This window comes from Salmo salar, chromosome ssa20, assembly GCF_905237065.1.
Source record: "Salmo salar chromosome ssa20, Ssal_v3.1, whole genome shotgun sequence".
NCBI lineage: Eukaryota > Metazoa > Chordata > Actinopteri > Salmoniformes > Salmonidae > Salmo > Salmo salar.
This window is the reverse complement of record NC_059461.1, coordinates 89,685,199-89,706,280: the sequence shown is the minus strand read 5'-3', so window position 1 is coordinate 89,706,280 and position 21,082 is coordinate 89,685,199. Positions and strand designations below refer to the sequence as shown.

The 21,082-nt window shown below is 47.5% G+C and overlaps 1 protein-coding gene across 5 annotated transcripts in view; it reads right to left on the bottom strand.

Moving 5' to 3' along the window:
• Positions 1 to 21,082, bottom strand: part of LOC106581531 (rho guanine nucleotide exchange factor TIAM1) — a 228,651-nt gene that overhangs the window by 126,215 nt on the left and 81,354 nt on the right. For all 5 annotated transcript variants that reach the window (XM_045704100.1, XM_045704104.1, XM_045704103.1 and 2 more), the window contains 4 exons: positions 6,234 to 6,300; positions 3,847 to 3,965; positions 2,939 to 3,640; positions 1 to 236 (listed from right to left, as the gene is read on the bottom strand). The exon at positions 1 to 236 is cut by the window's left edge and continues 146 nt beyond it. In XM_045704100.1, coding sequence (XP_045560056.1) covers positions 1 to 236; positions 2,939 to 3,630 — 928 coding nt within the window. In that variant the 5' untranslated portion in view covers positions 3,631 to 3,640; positions 3,847 to 3,965; positions 6,234 to 6,300. The remainder of the gene's footprint in view (positions 237 to 2,938; positions 3,641 to 3,846; positions 3,966 to 6,233; positions 6,301 to 21,082) is intronic.

Genomic DNA, 21,082 nt, shown 5'->3' with positions numbered 1-21,082 from the left:
TCTTATCGTCCTCTCCCTCCCGGGCGTCGCGGTTAGAGTCATGGTGCCACTTAGCATAGCGTGCTACGGGCCGGCGAGTTGGGGTCTTCTGACCTCCATACAGCTGATCCAGGGAGTTGGCCCTGCCAGCAGCGTCCACACCCTCCAGACCCTCTGGGGACACAAGCCCCAGCAGGCCTTCACAATCAGGGAAGTCCCTGTCGTCTGCCTCCTCTGTGTCGATGATCTCCTCTGTGCTGAAAAAGAGAGAGAATACTTGATTAATCCACACAAGATGGAAACATTTGATTTGAACTGACAACCCTTCAGTTGCCTGTTTCTTTACATTTACATGTCAGTCATTTAGCATATCCAGAGTAACTTCCAGTTAGTACATTCATTTTAAGGTAGCTAAGTGAGACAACCACATATAACAGTCATTCTCTAACCTGGTGAGGTGTTCCCTGGCTGAGGTCTGACTTCTCTAACCTGGTGAGGTGTTCCTGGCTGAGGTCTGACTTCTCTAACCTGGTGAGGTGCTACCTGGCTGAGGTCTGACTTCTCTAACCTGGTGAGGTGTTCCCTGGCTGAGGTCTGACTTCTCTAACCTGGTGAGGTGCTCCCTGGCTGAGGTCTGACTTCTCTAACCTGGTGAGGTGCTCCCTGGCTGAGGTCTGACTTCTCTACCCTGGTGAGGTGCTCCCTGGCTGAGGTCTGACTTCTCTAACCTGGTGAGGTGTTCCCTGGCTAAGGTCTGACTTCTCTAACCTGGTGAGGTGTTCCCTGGCTGAGGTCTGACTTCTCTAACCTGGTGAGGTGTTCCCTGGCTGAGGTCTGACTTCTCTAACCTGGTGAGGTGTTCCCTGGCTGAGGTCTGACTTCTCTAACCTGGTGAGGTGTTCCCTGGCTGAGGTCTGACTTCTCTAACCTGGTGAGGTGCTCCCTGGCTGAGGTCTGACTTCTCTAACCTGGTGAGGTGTTCCCTGGCTGAGGTCTGACTTCTCTAACCTGGTGAGGTGCTCCCTGGCTGAGGTCTGACTTCTCTAACCTGGTGAGGTGCTCCCTGGCTGAGGTCTGACTTCTCTAACCTGGTGAGGTGCTCCCTGGCTGAGGTCTGACTTCTCTAACCTGGTGAGGTGTTCCCTGGCTGAGGTCTGACTTCTCTAACCTGGTGAGGTGCTCCCTGGCTGAGGTCTGACTTCTCTAACCTGGTGAGGTGTTCCCTGGCTGAGGTCTGACTTCTCTAACCTGGTGAGGTGCTACCTGGCTGAGGTCTGACTTCTCTAACCTGGTGAGGTGTTCCCTGGCTGAGGTCTGACTTCTCTAACCTGGTGAGGTGTTCCTGGCTGAGGTCTGACTTCTCTAACCTGGTGAGGTGCTCCCTCGCTGAGGTCTGACTTCTCTAACCTGGTGAGGTGCTCCCTGGCTGAGGTCTGACTTCTCTACCCTGGTGAGGTGCTCCCTGGCTGAGGTCTGACTTCTCTAACCTGGTGAGGTGTTCCCTGGCTGAGGTCTGACTTCTCTAACCTGGTGAGGTGCTCCCTGGCTGAGGTCTGACTTCTCTAACCTGGTGAGGTGTTCCCTGGCTAAGGTCTGACTTCTCTAACCTGGTGAGGTGTTCCCTGGCTGAAGACTGACTTCTCTAACCTGGTGAGGTGCTCCCTGGCTGAGGTCTGACTTCTCTAACCTGGTGAGGTGTTCCTGGCTGAGGTCTGACTTCTCTAACCTGGTGAGGTGCTCCCTGGCTGAGGTCTGACTTCTCTAACCTGGTGAGGTGTTCCCTGGCTGAGGTCTGACTTCTCTAACCTGGTGAGGTGCTCCCTGGCTGAGGTCTGACTTCTCTAACCTGGTGAGGTGTTCCCTGGCTGAGGTCTGACTTCTCTAACCTGGTGAGGTGTTCCCTGGCTGAGGTCTGACTTCTCTAACCTGGTGAGGTGTTCCTGGCAGAGGTCTGACTTCTCTAACCTGGTGAGGTGTTCCTGGCTGAGGTCTGACTTCTCTAACCTGGTGAGGTGCTCCCTGGCTGAGGTCTGACTTCTCTACCCTGGTGAGGTGTTCCCTGGCTGAGGTCTGACTTCTCTAACCTGGTGAGGTGTTGTTCCCTGGCTGAGGTCTGACTTCTCTAACCTGGTGAGGTGCTCCCTGGCTGAGGTCTGACTTCTCTAACCTGGTGAGGTGTTCCCTGGCTGAGGTCTGACTTCTCTAACCTGGTGAGGTGTTCCCTGGCTGAGGTCTGACTTCTCTAACCTGGTGAGGTGTTCCCTGGCTGAGGTCTGACTTCTCTAACCTTGTGAGGTGCTCCCTGGCTGAGGTCTGACTTCTCTAACCTGGTGAGGTGTTCCCTGGCTGAGGTCTGACTTCTCTAACCTGGTGAGGTGCTCCCTGGCTGAGGTCTGACTTCTCTAACCTGGTGAGGTGTTCCTGGCTGAGGTCTGACTTCTCTAACCTGGTGAGGTGTTCCTGGCAGAGGTCTGACTTCTCTAACCTGGTGAGGTGCTCCTGGCTGAGGTCTGACTTCTCTAACCTGGTGAGGTGCTCCCTGGCTGAGGTCTGACTTCTCTAACCTGGTGAGGTGTTCCCTGGCTGAGGTCTGACTTCTCTAACCTGGTGAGGTGTTCCTGGCTGAGGTCTGACTTCTCTAACCTGGTGAGGTGTTCCTGGCTGAGGTCTGACTTCTCTAACCTGGTGAGGTGTTCCTGGCTGGGGTCTGACTTCTCTAACCTGGTGAGGTGTTCCCTGACTGAGGTCTGACTTCTCTAACCTGGTGAGGTGCTCCCTGGCTGAGGTCTGACTTCTCTAACCTGGTGAGGTGTTCCCTGGCTGAGGTCTGACTTCTCTAACCTGGTGAGGTGTTCCTGGCTGAGGTCTGACTTCTCTAACCTGGTGAGGTGTTCCTGGCTGAGGTCTGACTTCTCTAACCTGGTGAGGTGTTCCCTGGCTGAGGTCTGACTTCTCTAACCTGGTGAGGTGTTCCTGGCTGAGGTCTGACAGACTGAACTCCAGGCTGTGTTCTCTCCACATGTCAGCTGACTTGGACCTCTTCTTCTTGAAGCTAACTCCCTCCCGGGGTTCCTGGGGTTCCCGGGGTCCGTCTCTGGTCTTTTGGAGGTAGGTCCCCTCCCCAGTGTTATTGTACAGGCCTAGACCTCTGTCCTGGGGGCACTGGGGTCTAGTCCCTGGTGTTGCTGCGTCTAACTGGGGTCCTACAGAGGGGTTGTCCAGGTGGGGCCCTACAGATGGATTGTCCAGATGGGGCCCTACAGATGGATTGTCCAGATGGGGCCCTACAGAGGGGTTGTCCAGGTGGGTATGGAAGGAAACGGGCCGGAGGTTCATGGCCATGCGGTCCACCCAGATAGGGGAGAAGTCTGACAGGACATTGGTCTGGTTGAAGGGCTCCAGGGCATGATCCGCTAAGGACTGTGGGATACTAGGGGTGCTGCTGGAACGCGTGGAGGTCTCAGAATTACGGTGTTCTGCTTTGCCCTGAGTGGCGTGGCGGTCGTGGCGGTCGTGGGTGCAGCGGGTGGAACCGGAGCTGGACTGGTGCTTGGAGATGCGGAGGGAACGAGACATGTGTTTGCGGGACAGGTAGCCATGTTGGGTACCGTAGAAGGCCTGGTCGCCGTTCTGACTCTCCACGTTGCCCATGGTTCACAGTCTGAAACAGGAAACACAGATAACATCACAGATAAACAACTAATGATGTTATACAGAGATAGAATAATGTGTGTCAAAACCACAACATTTTAAATCATAGAGAATACACAAAAGTAACACACTATTGCCCTGGATAAAATAATATAACTGACAATTCTGAAATGTTTTTACTCACTAACAACTTGGATTATGTATTAGTTAACCAACCTGCAGTCTGTCGATGACATCACTGGCATGCTGAGTTTCACCATCAGACTGTCTATCCAATCACAGAGAGAGAGAGAGAGAGAGAGAGAAAATGGGAGATGCCGCTGTACTCTAAAGATCTGGAGGAGAGAGGAAACAGAAACCCTGGTCAGTCATCACAGTAGAACTAAATAATACCTTGGTTTTACTAGTAGTCTTTCTGGAGGAACAACAACTGTACAAGAGGAAGGAGTCTGCTTGCTGGGAATCAATTGCAGGCATTTTGTTGTTAAAGTTCCACATATATCGGTGAATAAGGCAGTGACTGGGAACACACATAAATGAGGTTGTGAGAATAATGACCAATGATCAGCTAACAGTTTTACTACGACCTGATAGAGCTTTACTACACCCATATGGGTCATTATACTGTTACTACTTGAACTGGTTTTACTGGGCTATGAAATATGTTTGAAGTGTGGTTGCCACTGGTTAAAACAAGACCTAATAAAACTAGGAAGTGTCACAAACAAATCTGAAACATTGTACCACACACACACACAAATCCTACAGAAAGGAAAAAAGAAATAAAACACAGGGATGCTCTGTGGGTGAGATGTCCCTTATGACTAGAAAGTGATTAAGTTGAGGGAATCAATCTGTCCTCCATTAGACCAGGGTTCAATAGCTCCGTGCAGGGCCCTACTCTCTGTGACCCTATCCAGCAGAGAGAGAGACAGAGAGAGAGAGAGACAGAGAGAGACAGAGAGACAGCGAGACAGAGAGAGAGAGAGAGAGAGAGAGAGAGAGAGAGAGAGAGAGAGAGACAGAGAGAGACAGAGAGAGAGAGAGACAGAGAGAGAGAGACAGAGAGAGAGAGAGAGACAGAGAGAGAGAGAGAGAGAGAGAGAGAGAGAGAGAGAGACAGAGAGAGAGAGAGACAGAGAGAGAGAGAGAGAGAGAGAGACAGAGACAGAGAGAGAGAGAGACAGAGAGAGAGGGAGACAGAGAGAGAGGGAGACAGAGAGAGAGAGAGTGAGAGAGAGAGTTTGGCCACAACAGATCCTGTTTTAACAGCCTGGTCAAGCCTGGAGCTGGGCTGAGGGTTAACGGGGCAAACCTGGGATTCGAAAAACGACTAAGCGGTCACACCGCCACTTGATTTGGTAAATAGCTGAAGGATGAAGGTAGACAAATGTAACCACTGTCTAGTTCATACACAGAGCTATGGATGCAAGGATTGATCAAAATTGATGTACCAGTCACAGACTGCCCAGAGAACAGTTTACAGGGAGAGGTAGTAGTGTACTGTAGGAGCAAAGTTAACATGCAGCAGAGAGGGAGAGAGACCGAGAGGACGAGAGAAACCGAGAGAGAGAGAGACCAAGAAAGAGAGAGACCGAGAGAGACAGAGTGAGAGTGAGACCCGAGAGAGAGAGAGACAGAGAGCGAGAGAGAGAGACCGAGAGCGAGAGAGACCGAGAGAGACCGAGAGCGAGAGACCGAGAGAGAGAGAGAGAGAGAGAGAGAGAGAGACCCCGAGAGAGATCCCGAGTGAGAGATCCCAAGTGAGAGAGGTAGAAGCGTACAGGGAGAGCTAGTTGGAGCAAAACTAGCATAACACAGAAGTGGTTTCCAATGCTGCCGTGCCTCCTCTGACTCCTCCCATCACACCACATCTCTGACAGGGGACAGGAAATCATCCACTCAGCTCGTCTCTCAATGAGCAGCAGGCATTCAGTCAGCGTGTGACGGGGAGGACAAGAAAGAGGAGGAGAGGAAAAATGGAAGAGAGGAAAGACGGAGGAGAGGAAAGATGGAGAGGAAATGGAGGACAGAGTACATACATCCTGAGCATGTCCGGGTTAGTTAGAGATGGAGCAAGCTGAGCATGGGTTAGTTAGAGATGGAGCAAGCTGAGCATGCCGGGTTAGTTAGAGATGGAGCAAGCTGAGCATGGGTTAGTTAGAGATGGAGCAAGCTGAGCTTGGGTTAGTTAGAGATGGAGCAAGCTGAGCATGTCTGGGTTAGTTAGAGATGGAGCAAGCTGAGCATGCCGGGTTAGTTAGAGATGGAGCAAGCTGAGCATGGGTTAGTTAGAGATGGAGCAAGCTGAGCATGTCTGGGTTAGTTAAGATGGAGCAAGCTGAGCTGTCTGGTTTTAAATGGAGCAAGCTGAGCATGCCGGGTTAGTTAGAGATGGAGCAAGCTGAGCATGGGTTAGTTAGAGATGGAGCAAGCTGAGCATGGGTTAGTTAGAGATGGAGCAAGCTGAGCATGGGTTAGTTAGAGATGGAGCAAGCTGAGCAGCACCAACTCCTCTGTGTTGGTTGAAGTTTCTATGGCATGAAGTTAGGGGGTAGGAGGGAGGGAGGGGGTACATGGAGAAAGGAGAGAAGAGGACTCACCTTCTTGCCAGTCAGTCAGACAGCCAGCCAGCCAGTCAGTCCTAAAGGGACTAGTCCATTAGCCACACTGATGGAACAGAGGAGAAAACAACAAAGATGATGCTTTCCCGCTGATGTTCGCTCTTTCATTCACCTCTTTTAGGACAGACCCTTTAGGGAGGAATTGTCTTTGAATGTAGCCAGGACAGAGAGTGATCCCTGTCTTTTACTGTAGCGTAGTACTCTCTCTCTCACACACACACTGCTGCACATGCACTCAAGCTGAAGGTGAAGAGGAATGGTTACATAAAGGTTAGACTGACCCTGTTTTCTGTGCTCTCCTTCCCGTCTCTCTCTCTCTCACTCCTTGACCACTACCGCTCTCTCCTTCCCCCTACCGCTCTCGCTCCCTCTCCTTCCCCCTACCGCTCTCTCTCCCTCTCCTTCCCCCTACCGCTCTCTCTCCCTCTCCTTCCCCCTACCGCTCTCTCTCCCTCTCCTTCCCCCTACCGCTCTCTCTCCCTCTCCTTCCCCCCTACCGCTCTCTCTCCCTCTCCTTCCCCCCTACCCCTCCCTCCCTCCCTCCCCTACCGCCTCCTCCCTCCCTCCCTCCCTCCCTCCCTCCCACCCTGCCTGCCTACCTACCACCCTGCCTGCCTACCTACCTACCTACCTACCTCTTCTTCCCCTACCTACCTCTCCTTCCCCCCTACCACCTACCTCTCCTTCCCCCCTACCTACCTACCTCTCCTTCCCCCTACCACCTACCTCTCCTTCCCCCTACCTACCTACCTCTCCTTCCCCCTACCTACCTATCTCTCCTTCCCCCCTACCTACCTACCTCTCCTTCCCCCCACCTACCTACCTCTCCTTCGCCCCACCTACCTACCTCACCTACCACCCACCTACCCACCTACCTCTCCTTCCCCCCTACCTACCTCTCCTTCCCCCTACCTACCTACCTCTCCTTCCCCCTACTTACCTACCTCTCCTTCCCCCTACCTACCTATCTCTCCTTCCCCCTACCTACCTACCTCTCCTTCCCCCTACCTACCTACCTCTCCTTCGCCCCTACACCTACCTACCCACCTACCCACCTACCTACCTCTCCTTCCCCCCTACCTACCTCTCCTTCCCCCCTACCTACCTACCTCTCCTTCCCCCTACCTAGCTACCTACCTTTCCTTTCCTCTACCTACCTACCTCTCCTTCCCCCCTACCTACCTCTCCCCCTTCTCTCCTTCCCCCCTACCCACCCCACCCACCCACCTACCTACCCACCTACCTACCTACCCACCTACCTACCTCTCCTTCCCCCCTACCTACCTACCTACCTCTCCTTCCCCTACCTACCTCTCCCCCTTCTCTCCTTCCCCCTACCTACCTCTCCTTCCCCTACCTACCTCTCCCCCTTCTCTCCTTCCACCTACCTACCTCTCCCCCTTCTCTCCTTCCACCTACCTACCTACCTACCTACCTACCTACCTACCTACCTACCTACCTACCTACCTACCTACCTACCTACCTACCTACCACCTACCTACCTACCTACCTCCCTCCCTCCTTCCCTCTAGCCCCCCTATCCCTCTCACCCTATCCCCCCTACCTCTTTCAGTCTCCATCCTCTCCTTCCCTTCCCCTCTACACCTCTCCTTCTCTCGTTCTCTCTACATCCTCTCCTTCTCTCTTAATGTTGTCACAATACCAGAATTTTTACAACACAACGTTTAGCATCACGATACTCACTACCAAAACGACACCACGTTTAGCATCACGATACTCACTACCACGTTTAGCATCACGATACTCACTACCACGTTTAGCATCACGATACTCACTACCAAAACGACACCACGTTTAGCATCACGATACTCACTACCAAAACGATACCACGTTTAGCATCACGATACTCACTACCAAAACGATACCACGCGGGGAAAAAAATGGCGTATCAGCCAAAGTCCCAGAATGACTGTTGATCCAGACAGATAAAGTCAACAACTGCTCTGATTAATTGCTGGGCATCATTTGAGTTTAATATCATTATATTTGATGTCAACATTTTTCAGTGAAAGCCACGTATGCACCGATGAATCATTTTATAAGGAAAGGGGGATACCTGAATGCATTCAACTGAAATGTGTCTTCCCCATTTAACCCAACCCCTCTGAATCAGAGAGGGGGGGGGGGAACAGTGGGTTAACTGCCTTGTTCAGGGGCAGAACGACAGATTTGTACCTTGTCAGCTCGGGGATTCGATCCAGCAACCTTTCGGTTACTAGTCCAACGCTCTAACCACTAGGCTACACTGAAGTGTTAGGAATAAGGCCTGTTTTTCTTTTGAAGCCAGAAGGAGGCTAGTATCAGCTACATTTATGCCTTTACTAGACTATGGGGATATTCTATATATGAATGCTTCCGCTCAGTGTTTGAGATCAATTGACACCCTTTTCCATAGAGCATTGAGATATATTTTAAACCCTTACGCACCACTGCACTTTATATACCAGGGTTGGCTGGCCTTCTCTAGTCTATCATCAGCTCAGTCACTGGTATACTTTTATTTACAAAGCCATTTTTGGGTTTACTACCATTTTATTTGTGCATTTTTATTGTTCAGAAATGTGGTGGGTTCTCTTCGTTCGCAGGTCTTTATCCTGTTTACTGTTCCAAATGTCCGAACTGAATTTGGTAAAAGGGCTTTTATGTACTCTGCCCCATCGGCTTGGAACGCCTTACAAAATACTGTTAAACTGGAAGAACTTGGTTGGTGTTTTTAAATCATTGATGAAGGATTTTGAGGTTGATTCCTTGACATGTCAATATTTTTTATTTTTTTTATTTGCCGCTTTATGATTTTGTTATACTCTAATTATGCTAACTTTTCATGTTATCTGTCTGTAATTGTGAAAGGACTTGGTGCTGCCTATGTTGTCCAGGACGCTCTTGAAAAAAAAAGAGATTGAAAATCTCAAAATGAGCCCTTCCTGGTTAAATAAAGGTTAAATAAAACAAAATACAAGCAAATGCAGATGTAACCCAGACCGCCTATTCACAATACAGGCGGATGGATATTCGAGAGGAGTGTGTGCAATGCATTGAGCCTGTTTACACAGATTTCATGTGGAAAACAATCCCTTCCATTTGGGACTTATTTTCATTGTACTGATTAACAACAGGAGTATCAAATCTCTTCTTTTACAAAACGTGTGTGTTGTATCTTTAAACCCACTACTGATGGTAATTCATGGCGAGGCACGCGCTCACTCAGTCTCCAGTTCGGGTGAGGAAAGGACGTGTCATGGCGATGGGGGGGGGGTCTTTTGGATGTGATGGAGAGACGAGTATGTGAATTAATAAAGTTGTTGATGAAATCAGCCTATTTTGCCTATCACAAACAAAGTACTAGGGGTTAGTGAATTGATGTTACCTTTAGCTAGACTAGACTTTAGTGTACTGTGTAATGTTATTCACTCGGGACACACACACACACACACACACACACACACACTAGGGAGAAAGAAGGGGGAATGAGGAGGAAAATGCCATTGCACTAACCTCTGGATTCAGTGAAGAGCCCGGCCAGGCTTGCACAATGTTGGCAGAGAGAGACAGAGACCTAGCAGTAAGACAGACAGCCAGGGTGCTTCCAGGCTTCCGCTCATATTCAACCCCCCCACCACCACCCCCACCCCCACCCCACTGGGACAATAGACTCTGTTTTTCAGCTCACTACAGATTTCCAAGTTCATCGTTTTAGTGTGTGTCATCGTGTGTGTGTGTGTGTGTGTGTGTGTGTGTGTGTGTGTAGATTAAGTCCCATAGCTTAAGACAACAGTAAACCCTTTGAAATGGATCCTTGTGAGAACATACAGTTATGAATATAACTACTGTTCCCTGAAGGAGGGAACGAGGTATAACACACTATGGGGAGTCAACGACCAATCATATTCACCTGAAGGAAGGAACGAGGTATAACACACTATGGGGAGTCAACGACCAATCATATTCACCTGAAGGAAGGAACGGGTGAGTATTGGGAGTAAACGACCAATCACATTCACCTGAAGGAGGGAACGAGGTATAACACACTATTGTGAGTAAACGACCAATCACATTCACCGGAAGGAGGGAACGAGGTATAACACTATTGGGAGTCAACGACCAATCACATTCACCTGAAGGAAGGAACGAGGTATAACACACTATTGGGAGTAAACGACCAATAGGGAGGGACCGCGTCCCCCTCTGCCTGTTGAGGTACGCCACCAGCGTCCTGTTGTGGGACCTTACCAACACATTAGAAGGAAACGGCTCAGCGCCAGCAAATCAGTCAGTAGCCCGGTCTGATATCCTCTGATTCACACTCTGAAAACCCTCCACAGCCAATCACGGATAGTATAGCATCCCTGGAATCCGGACTCCGAACACAGCCAGAGAAACCGGAATGAGCCTAACTCAGCTGAGATGACACCCACAGCAACTCAGACCACCGCTGCTGCCAGCAGTCTCAACATCTTCCTCGCTGACTCAGCAGGACTGATGTTGAACCCAGCAGGAGACAATGGGTCACACGAACTGGCACCGAACCAAGGCCTCCTGAGCATGTTTCCACCTTAAGCAACAGGACAGCACTCGTGAGTATCTTTAACTTTTATTGTGAAACCCCATGCCCTAGCCCCTACGGTCGGAGGTTCAAACTCAGCTGGTTAGCCTTTTTTATTTTTTTATTTTTACGTACTCAAACAAGGAAGCACTGGCTACACAAGCAGAGCAGAAAGTAGTGGGTTTTTAGCAAACCGAAGACCCGAAACGTACCACACCTGGAAAAGACGAGTACTCTCTCCCCACTAACAGACACCTAAGTCAGAGCCGAATCTCATAGCCTTCGTGTGCTTGAAAAGTGTGTGTGTGTGTGTGTGTGTGTGTGTGTGGGGGAAGTAAGAGGGGGAGAGAGAGGGAGAAAAAAAAGGGAGAGAAAGCTTCTAAATGACTGCTAGATGAGTCTTAAATTGTGTGTGTGTGTGTGTGTGTGTTAAAAGCTGCAGTGTTGAGGGTGGCAGGGTACGTTAGCTGCATATTCCCACTATTAATAAATGAAGGAGAGACAGTAGAGTGGAGAACCATGTTTCAGCTCTCTCTGTCGGATTACAGCGGCGAGTCATTTTCTGGGTAAGTCTCAAAAGAGCTTTCCACACCTGGAATGTGCCCAGTATTCTTTAAAGAAAATTATTCAAGCTCTGTCAAATTGATTGTTGATCATTGCTAGACAACCATTTTCAGGTCTTGCCATAGATTTTCAAGTAGATTTAAGTCAAAACTGTAACTCGGCCACTTAGGAACATTTACTATTTTCTTGGTAAGCAACTCCAGTGTACATTTGTAAGGTTAATGTCCTGCTGAAAGGTGAATTCATCTCCCAGTGTCTGGTGGGAACAAGGGTTTACTCTAGGATTTTGCCTGGGTTGAGCTAACCTTTTCCACCACTGTGCAGCCACCAATATGCTTGAAAATATAGAGAGTGGTACTCAGCCATGTGTTGTATTGGATTAGCCCCAAAAAGTTAATTGCTTTAACACATATTTTTTGCAGTATTACTTTAGTGCCTTGTTGCAAACAGGATGCGTGTTTTGGAATATTTTTTATTCTGTACAGGATTCCTTCTTTCACTCTGTCATTTAGGTTAGCATTGTGAAGTAACTACAACGTTGGACCTGAGAATCTGAGCCCTAGGACCATGCCTCAGGACTGCTTGGCCTGACGACTCCTGGCTGCCCCCTTCCCACCTGGCCATGCTGCTGATCTAGTTTCTGCTGTTCTGCCTACGGTTATGGAACTGTGACCTGTTCACCGCACCTGCCATCTTATCCCGGACCTGCGGTTTCCACCCCCTCTACCGCACCTGCAGTCTCGACCTCTGAATGCTTGTCTATGAAAAGCCAACTGACATTTACTCCTGAGGTGCTGGCTGACCTGTTACACCCTCTATAACCACTGTGATTATTATTTGACCCTGCTGGTCATGTATGAACGTTTGAACATCTTGAAGAACGATCTAGCCTTAATGACCATGTACTCTTATAATCTCCACCGGCATAGCCAGAAGAGGACTGGCCACCCCTCAGAGCATGGTTCCTCACTAGGTTTCTGCCTTTCTAGGGAGTTTTTCCTAGCCACCGTGCTTCTACATCTGCATTGCTTGCTGTTTGGGGTTTTAGGCTGGGTTTCTGTATAAGCGCTTTGTGACATCTGCTGATGTAAAATGGGCTTTATAAATACATTTTATTAATTGTTGATCCATCCTCAGATTTCTCCCAACATAGCCATTAAACTCTAACTGTTTTAAAGTCACCATTTGCCTCATGGTGAAATCCCTGAGCGGTTTCAAATCAAAACAAACTTTATTAGTCACATGCACCGAATACAAAAAGTGTACACTTCACCGTGAAATGCTTACTTACAAGTCACATTTCCTTCCTCTCCAGTAACTGAGTTAGGAAGGACGCCTGTATCTTTGTAGTGACTGGGTGTATTGATACACCATCCAAAATGTAATTAATAACTTCACCATGCTCAAAGGGATATTCATTTCTGCATTATTTTTTATTTTACCCATCTACCAATAGGTCCTCTTCTTTGAGAGGCACTGGAAAGCCTCCCTGGTCTTTGTGGTTGAATATGTGTTTGAAATTCACTGCTCGACTGAGGGACCTTAAAGATAATTTTATGTGTGGGATACAGATGGAGGTAGTCATACCAAAATCATGTTAAACACTATTTCAGTGTTGACTCCTAAACTTATTTAAGCTTTACTTTTTTTATTAATTTGTAAAGATTTCTAAAAACATACTTCCACTTTGACATTATGGGGTATTGTGAGTAGGCCAGTCACAAAACAACTCAATTTAATCCACTTCAAATTCAGGCTGTAACACAACAAAATGTGGAAAAAGTCAAGACTGAACACTTTCTGAAGGCGCTGTACGGTTTCCAGTGTGTTGAAGTGGTGCTTTTTGAGCGTTCACTATAGTGAGATAAAATGAATAGAAGAGCTGTAGATCTATACTAAATCTTGGAGTATTTCTGTAGTGGAGTAGCACTGGAGAGTTCTCCTGTTGTATATTTAGGATGTTTATCACTGTAATACTAAAAAAGGTGATTAATTGCTCACTTGGTTTCCTTTTTTTAACCCACTGATCTCTGATCTTCCACGTCGCACACTTTGGGAATACAGCAAGCAGGTTAAATATTGAATTGTGGAATGTGTGTCCAGGTGTTCCATGCTCCCAGTAAGCTCGCTCCCTCCCTCCGTCTCTCTCTCCCTCCCTCCCTCCCTCAGTCCGTCCTTCTCCCTCAGTCTGTCTTCCCTCCGTCCGTCTGCCTCCCTCCCTCCGTCTCCCTCCCTCCCTCCGTCTCCCTCCCTCCCTCCCTCCTTCTCCCTCCCTCCGTCTCCCTCCCTCCCTCCGTCTCCCTCCCTCCGTCCGTCCGTCCGTCCGTCTCCCTCCCTCCCTCCATCCCTCCCTCCGTCCGTCCGTCCCCCTCCCTCCCTCCGTCTCCCTCCCTCCCTCCGTCCGTCTCCCTCCGTCTTCATCCCTTCGTCCGTCCGTCCGTCCGTCCGTCTCCCTCCCTCCGTCCCCCTCCGTCTCCGTCCGTCCGTCCCCCTCCCTCCGTCTCTCCCCCCTTTCAGATGGCTAAGTATTGCACCTGTACTGCCATTACTCTACCTCCATTTCCTTCTCATTTAACTACTCATAGTATTGCCATACAGGACTTCCCTGCTGTCGCTTGCCTTTCTCTGCCATTTTTACCAACTGTTAACGACAATAACGTAGTGGTGGAGAGGCGACTTAGAGAAAACAATACAGAACTATCTTGCTCTCATTTAAGGGCACAAATACAAAATTGCTAAGTGAAAAGAATTGGAGTGTAAAATGTTGTGTTGGCGTTATGACAGAGTCTGGGCAATTGAATAATTGGGTCACAGCGAGCAAGAACAAGCCTGTTTCTCCCTGTTCTCTTCCCTTCCTTCAGGACACAGTTAGATAGCAGTCACATGTTCAGTCACATATAGCAGTCACACAGATAGCAGTCACATGTTCATTCCTATAGCTAGCTGTTACTGCAGTCACGTGTTCATTCCTATAGCTAGCTGTTACGTGTTCATTCCTATAGCTAGCTGTTACGTGTTCATTCCTATAGCTAGCTGTTACAGCAGTCACATGTTCATTCCAATAGCTAGCTGTTACTGCAGTCACGTGTTTATTCCTATAGCTAGCTGTTACGTGTTCATTCCTATAGCTAGCTGTTACGTGTTCATTCCTATAGCTAGCTGTTACGTGTTCATTCCTATAGCTAGCTGTTACGTGTTCATTCCTATAGCTAGCTGTTACTGCAGTCACGTGTTCATTCCTATAGCTAGCTGTTACTGCAGTCACGTGTTCATTCCTATAGCTAGCTGTTACAGCAGTCACATGTTCATTCCTATAGCTAGCTGTTACATGTTCATTCCTATAGCTAGCTGTTACTGCAGTCACATGTTCATTCCTATAGCTAGCTGTTACTGCAGTCACGTGTTCATTCCTATAGCTAGCTGTTACTGCAGTCACGTGTTCATTCCTATAGCTAGCTGTTACGTGTTCATTCCTATAGCTAGCTGTTACATGTTCATTCCTATAGCTAGCTGTTACAGCAGTCACATGTTCATTCCTATAGCTAGCTGTTACTGCAGTCACGTGTTCATTCCTATAGCTAGCTGTTACGTGTTCATTCCTATAGCTAGCTGTTACATGTTCATTCCTATAGCTAGCTGTTACTGCAGTCACATGTTCATTCCTATAGCTAGCTGTTACTGCAGTCACGTGTTCATTCCTATAGCTAGCTGTTACTGCAGTCACGTGTTCATTCCTATAGCTAGCTGTTACGTGTTCATTCCTATAGCTAGCTGTTACATGTTCATTCCTATAGCTAGCTGTTACAGCAGTCACATGTTCATTCCTATAGCTAGCTGTTACTGCAGTCACGTGTTCATTCCTATAGCTAGCTGTTACGTGTTCATTCCTATAGCTAGCTGTTACATGTTCATTCCTATAGCTAGCTGTTACTGCAGTCACGTGTTCATTCCTATAGCTAGCTGTTACTGCAGTCACGTGTTCATTCCTATAGCTAGCTGTTACAGCAGTCACATGTTCATTCCTATAGCTAGCTGTTACGTGTTCATTCCTATAGCTAGCTGTTACATGTTCATTCCTATAGCTAGCTGTTACAGCAGTCACATGTTCATTCCTATAGCTAGCTGTTACTGCAGTCACATGTTCATTCCTATAGCTAGCTGTTACGTGTTCATTCCTATAGCTAGCTGTTACATGTTCATTCCTATAGCTAGCTGTTACAGCAGTCACATGTTCATTCCTATAGCTAGCTGTTACTGCAGTCACGTGTTCATTCCTATAGCTAGCTGTTACGTGTTCATTCCTATAGCTAGCTGTTACATGTTCATTCCTATAGCTAGCTGTTACTGCAGTCACATGTTCATTCCTATAGCTAGCTGTTACTGCAGTCACGTGTTCATTCCTATAGCTAGCTGTTACGATGTTCATTCCTATAGCTAGCTGTTCGTGTTCATTCCTATAGCTAGCTGTTACATGTTCATTCCTATAGCTAGCTGTTACAGCAGTCACATGTTCATTCCTATAGCTAGCTGTTACTGCAGTCACGTGTTCATTCCTATAGCTAGCTGTTACAGCAGTCACATGTTCATTCCTATAGCTAGCTGTTACATGTTCATTCCTATAGCTAGCTGTTACTGCAGTCACATGTTCATTCCTATAGCTAGCTGTTACTGCAGTCACGTGTTCATTCCTATAGCTAGCTGTTACGCACGTGTTCATTCCTATAGCTAGCTGTTACGTGTTCATTCCTATAGCTAGCTGTTACATGTTCATTCCTATAGCTAGCTGTTACAGCAGTCACATGTTCATTCCTATAGCTAGCTGTTACTGCAGTCACGTGTTCATTCCTATAGCTAGCTGTTACGTGTTCATTCCTATAGCTAGCTGTTACATGTTCATTCCTATAGCTAGCTGTTACAGCAGTCATGTGTTCATTCCTATAGCCATTATAGTATGAAGATATGTTCATCAGCATTCGGAGGCATAGGCGCGAGACAGAGAGACAGAGGTTCATTAGCCTACATAAGTGTTTACTTAAATACATAAGCAGAGTGAATTCCAGTTCTGTTCTGTTTCTTTAGGACACAGTTTGCTAGCTGCTATTACGATTTACATTCACGTCATTAAGCAGACGCTCTTATCCAGGGCGACTTACAGGAGCAGTAAGGGTTAAGTGCTTTGCTCAAGGGCACATCGACAGATTGTTTTCAGCTAGTCGGCTCAGGGATTCAAACCAACAACCTTTCAGTTACTGGCCCAACGCTCTTAAATCGCTAGGCTACCTGGATATATAACATGGATATATGTTAGGTTAACCTTACTACTATAGTGTATAGTATGGTGAAGTTCATCGGCAATAGTAGCTGGGCTCTCAGAGAGACAGAGAGAGAGATTCATATGCAGTAATTAATTCCAGCCACCCATGACTCTGGGGGAAGAATAGGTTTATTGTGGGGCCACATTAGTAACTGTGTAGCAACAGGAATGATGGTGGATCTCACCACTATGGCTTCACTGACACAACAAAATATCCTCTATACCCCATAACCAGATGATCCATCCTGTCCCCTAGATTATAACACATGTAAAGGTGACAAGTACACTGATTCATGGTCCTTGTTGCAGCACATCAGCAACACCTACGACTGACTGAAACAACAGTCTTCAGATAGTGTTCATCATAAGGTAACCTATGACTAAGAATGCTTAGTGGATCTCAATACAAAGTGAACTGTATCCATACCCACTACAACATTGGCAGTATTTAATGTATAACATTATTTCTGGGGCAACTAACTACCAGGCCCGAGAGATGTAGACACAGTGAATAAACCATACGGGTCACTGTATGAAGAACACTAACCACGCAATGTTATCCCTAGTTCCTTTTGAATATCTAGGACAGTAAAAAACAAACAAACCAAAAAACGGTTGTTTTCTCTCAGGCGTCTAGGGCAGAGGACAGAGGGCTTGCAGAGAGATGACATGCTATCTCTTCCACCCTGCAGCTGAAAGAGTTCAGATGTAGCTTGGAGGGAACTCTCTCTCTCTCTCTCTCTCTCTCTCTCTCTCTCTCTCTCTCTCTCTCTCTCTCTCTCTCTCTCTCTCTCTCTCTCTCTGCTCTGCTCTGCTCTCTGCTCTGCTCTGCTCTGTCACCTGCCTGCTCTACATAACGAAAAAGTAAACATTGTGTCCCAAATGGCACCCTATTCCCTATAGGGCCCCGGTCAAAAGTAGTGCACTATAAAAAGGGAATAAGGTGCCATTTTGGGACGAACGTAAAGAATGAAGGGATCCTTTCTATAACTCCTCTATTTCTTGTTAAGTGCTCCAGTCCACAGCGCAAAGACAGGCTATCGTTGCTCCGGTCCACAGAGCAAAGCAAGGCTAACGTTGCTCCGGTCCACAGCGCAAAGCCAGGCTAACGTTGCTCCAGTCCACAGAGCAAAGCCAGGCTAACGTTGCTCCAGTCCACAGAGCAAAGCCAGGCTAACGTTGCTCCAGTCCACAGAGCAAAGCCAGGCTAACGTTGCTCCAGTCCACAGAGCAAAGCCAGGCTAACGTTGCTCCGGTCCACAGAGCAAAGCCAGGCTAACGTTGCTCCGGTACACAGTGCAAAGCCAGGCTAACGATGCTCCAGTCCACAGAGCAAAGCCAGGCTAACGTTGCTCCAGTCCACAGAGCAAAGCCAGGCTAACGTTGCTCCAGTCCACAGAGCAAAGCCAGGCTAACGTTGCTCCGGTACACAGTGCAAAGCCACGCTAACATTGCTCCAGTCCACAGTGAAAAAAAAAAAATTCAAAAGCTCCTGGGAGCAGACATCAGAAATCCAACCCCCCCAGAAAAATGGGATTAGAAAATGGTGTATCAACACATTTTTCGCTAGCCTAAAGAGAATAATACCACTGTTGAAATCACAGCAGACATATTTTCACTAACAGAAAACCATCTATTATATTAGGCTAGCCTGGAATCCAAATGTAATACCACTCTGTTTCACATCAGAGTTTGCTTGTTGCAGGTATGTGGGAATGATTCGATGAGATCTTGAAAGAAATGAGAAACTGCCACACTGCTCTTGCCAGTACCTCTTTGTTTATTTAAGCAGATCTTTTTAGGCCTACATACTGTATTCCCTACGTGTTCTTTTTCATTAAAGTGAAACACAGTTCTATCAAATAGGATCCCAGGCTTTTAAACAGAGTTCTATCCACTAGGGATCCCAGGCTTTTAAACAGAGTTCTATCCAATAGGATCCCAGGCTTTTAAACAGAGTTCTATCCACTAGGGATCCCAGGCTTTTAAACAGAGTTCTATCCAATAGGATCCCGGGCTTTTAAACAGTGTTCTATCCAATAGGGATCCCTAGACTTTGGCCTATTCCACAGTCAAAGCAACATCTCTACTGAAAGGGGACCAGGCTACGGTGCAGTAGCTCTCCACCATCCACTTTATGAACTCAGAATAACACCAGTGTAATGTGACACAGGCCATAGCCTACCCTCCACAAAGGGCCATGGCTACATCCCAAATGCCACCCTATTCCCTTTACAGTGCACTACCTTTGACCAGAGCCCTATAGGAATGACAGAGTAGGGTGCCATTTGGCACGCACATCATGTCACCTGCTCAGATTACCTCTGTGTTGTACACAACATTGACATTGGGTCATCCTATACGTGACAGGTAGATCTATGGCCCTTTAGTGATTAAAGACCACTTAAAAGCTCAGATTATATTTGACAAATACTTGGGCCTGTCGGGACAGGAACAGTACAAAAAGTTCCTCGGCCCGACTTGATCCAAGCCTCCTACCCCCCTGGGACACAGAATATATCATGACACTTCTCTCATTGAGGAAATTACAAGGGGGAAAATGAGAATTCCTGCCCTACAGCCAAAATATCTGACTAATGGATTTTCAAAAGAGAGAGGGAGGGTGGGGTGTGTGGGGGGGAGATGGACAAGCTCCCGTATCTGTTAGGTGAAACATCACAGTGTGTAATCGTCACAGCAAAATCATTTAGAAAAATGCTGCAATAAGAAAATTGGTAACCAGTGGTGAACAAACACCAAAATAAATAAAAACCACACGCCAGCTGCTGAGAGGGCCCAGGTAGAGCCAGCTGCTGAGAGGGCCCAGGTAGAGCCAGCTGCTGAGAGGGCCCAGGTAGAGCCAGCTGCTGAGAGGGCCCAGGTAGAGCCAGCTGCTGAGAGGGCCCAGGTAGAGCCAGCTGCTGAGAGGGCCCAGGTAGAGCCAGCTGCTGAGAGGGCCCAGGTAGAGCCAGCTGCTGAGAGGGCCCAGGTAGAGCCAGCTGCTGAGAGGGCCCAGGTAGAGCCAGCTGCTGAGAGGGCCCAGGTGGAGTCAGCTAATTGTGTACGGTGTAAGTAGTTTAATTAGTCTATTAGCTATTTTATCTTTATTTATAGGCTATTCCCATTTTATTTAGAGTATCAATCGATGGCCTCTACAGGTCCGTACCGATACGCTTTTTTTTGTACATGGCTAATAAACTAACATTTCAAACGCTCTCTTTTTGAAACATTTGTGTTTAATGGTAACTATTAATTTGTGATTGTTTATTTCACATCTAACATATACAGTTGAAGTCGGAAGTTTACATACACCTTAGCCAAATACATTTAAACTTAGCTTTTCACAATTCCTGACATTTATCCTAGTAAAAATTCCCTGTCCTAGGTCAGTTAGGGTCACCACTTTATTTTAAGAATGTGAAATGTCTGAATAAATAGTAGAGAGTGATTTATTTCAGCTTTTATTTCTATCATCACATTCCCAGTGGGTCAGAAGCTTGCATACACTCAATTAGTATTTAACTTGTATTATTAGTATTTAATTGTTTAACTTGGGTCAAACGTTTTGGGTAGCCTTCCACAAGCTTCCCACAATAAGTTGGGTGAATTGTGGCCCATTCCTCCTGACAGAGCTGGTGTAACTGAGTCAGGTTTGTAGGTCTCCTTACTCACACACACCTTTTCAGTTCTGCCCACAAATGTTCTATAGGATTGAGGTCAGGGCTTTGTGATGGCCACTCCAATACCTTGACTTTGTTGTCCTTAAGCCATTTTGCCACAACTTTGGAAGTATGTTTGGGGTCATTGTCCATTTGAAAGACCCATTTGCGACCTGATGTCTTGAAATGTTGCTTCAATATATCCACATAATTTTCCTTCCTCATGATGCCATGTATTTTGTGAATTGCACCAGTCCCTCCTGCAGCAAAGCACCCCCACAACATGATGCTGCCACCCCCGTTGCTTCACGGTTTGGATGGTGTTCTTTGGCTTGCAAGCCTCCCCCTTTTCCCTCCAAACATATCAATGGTCATTATAGCCAAACAGTTCTATTTTTGTTTCATCAGACCAGAGGACATTTCTCCAAAAAGTACGATCTTTGTCCCCATATGCAGTTGCAAACCATAGTCTGGCTTTTTTATGGCGGTTTTGGAGCAGTGACTTCTTCCTTGCTGAGCGGCCTTTCAGGTTATGTCGATATAGGACTCGTTTTACTGTGGCTATAAATACTTTTGTACCCGTTTCCTCCAGCATCTCATCTCATCAAGGTCCTTTGCTGTTGTTCTGGGATTGATTTGCACTTTTCGCACCAAAGTATGTTCATCTCTAGGAGACAGAACGCGTCTCCTTCCTGAGCGGTATGACGGCTGCGTGGTCCCATGGTGT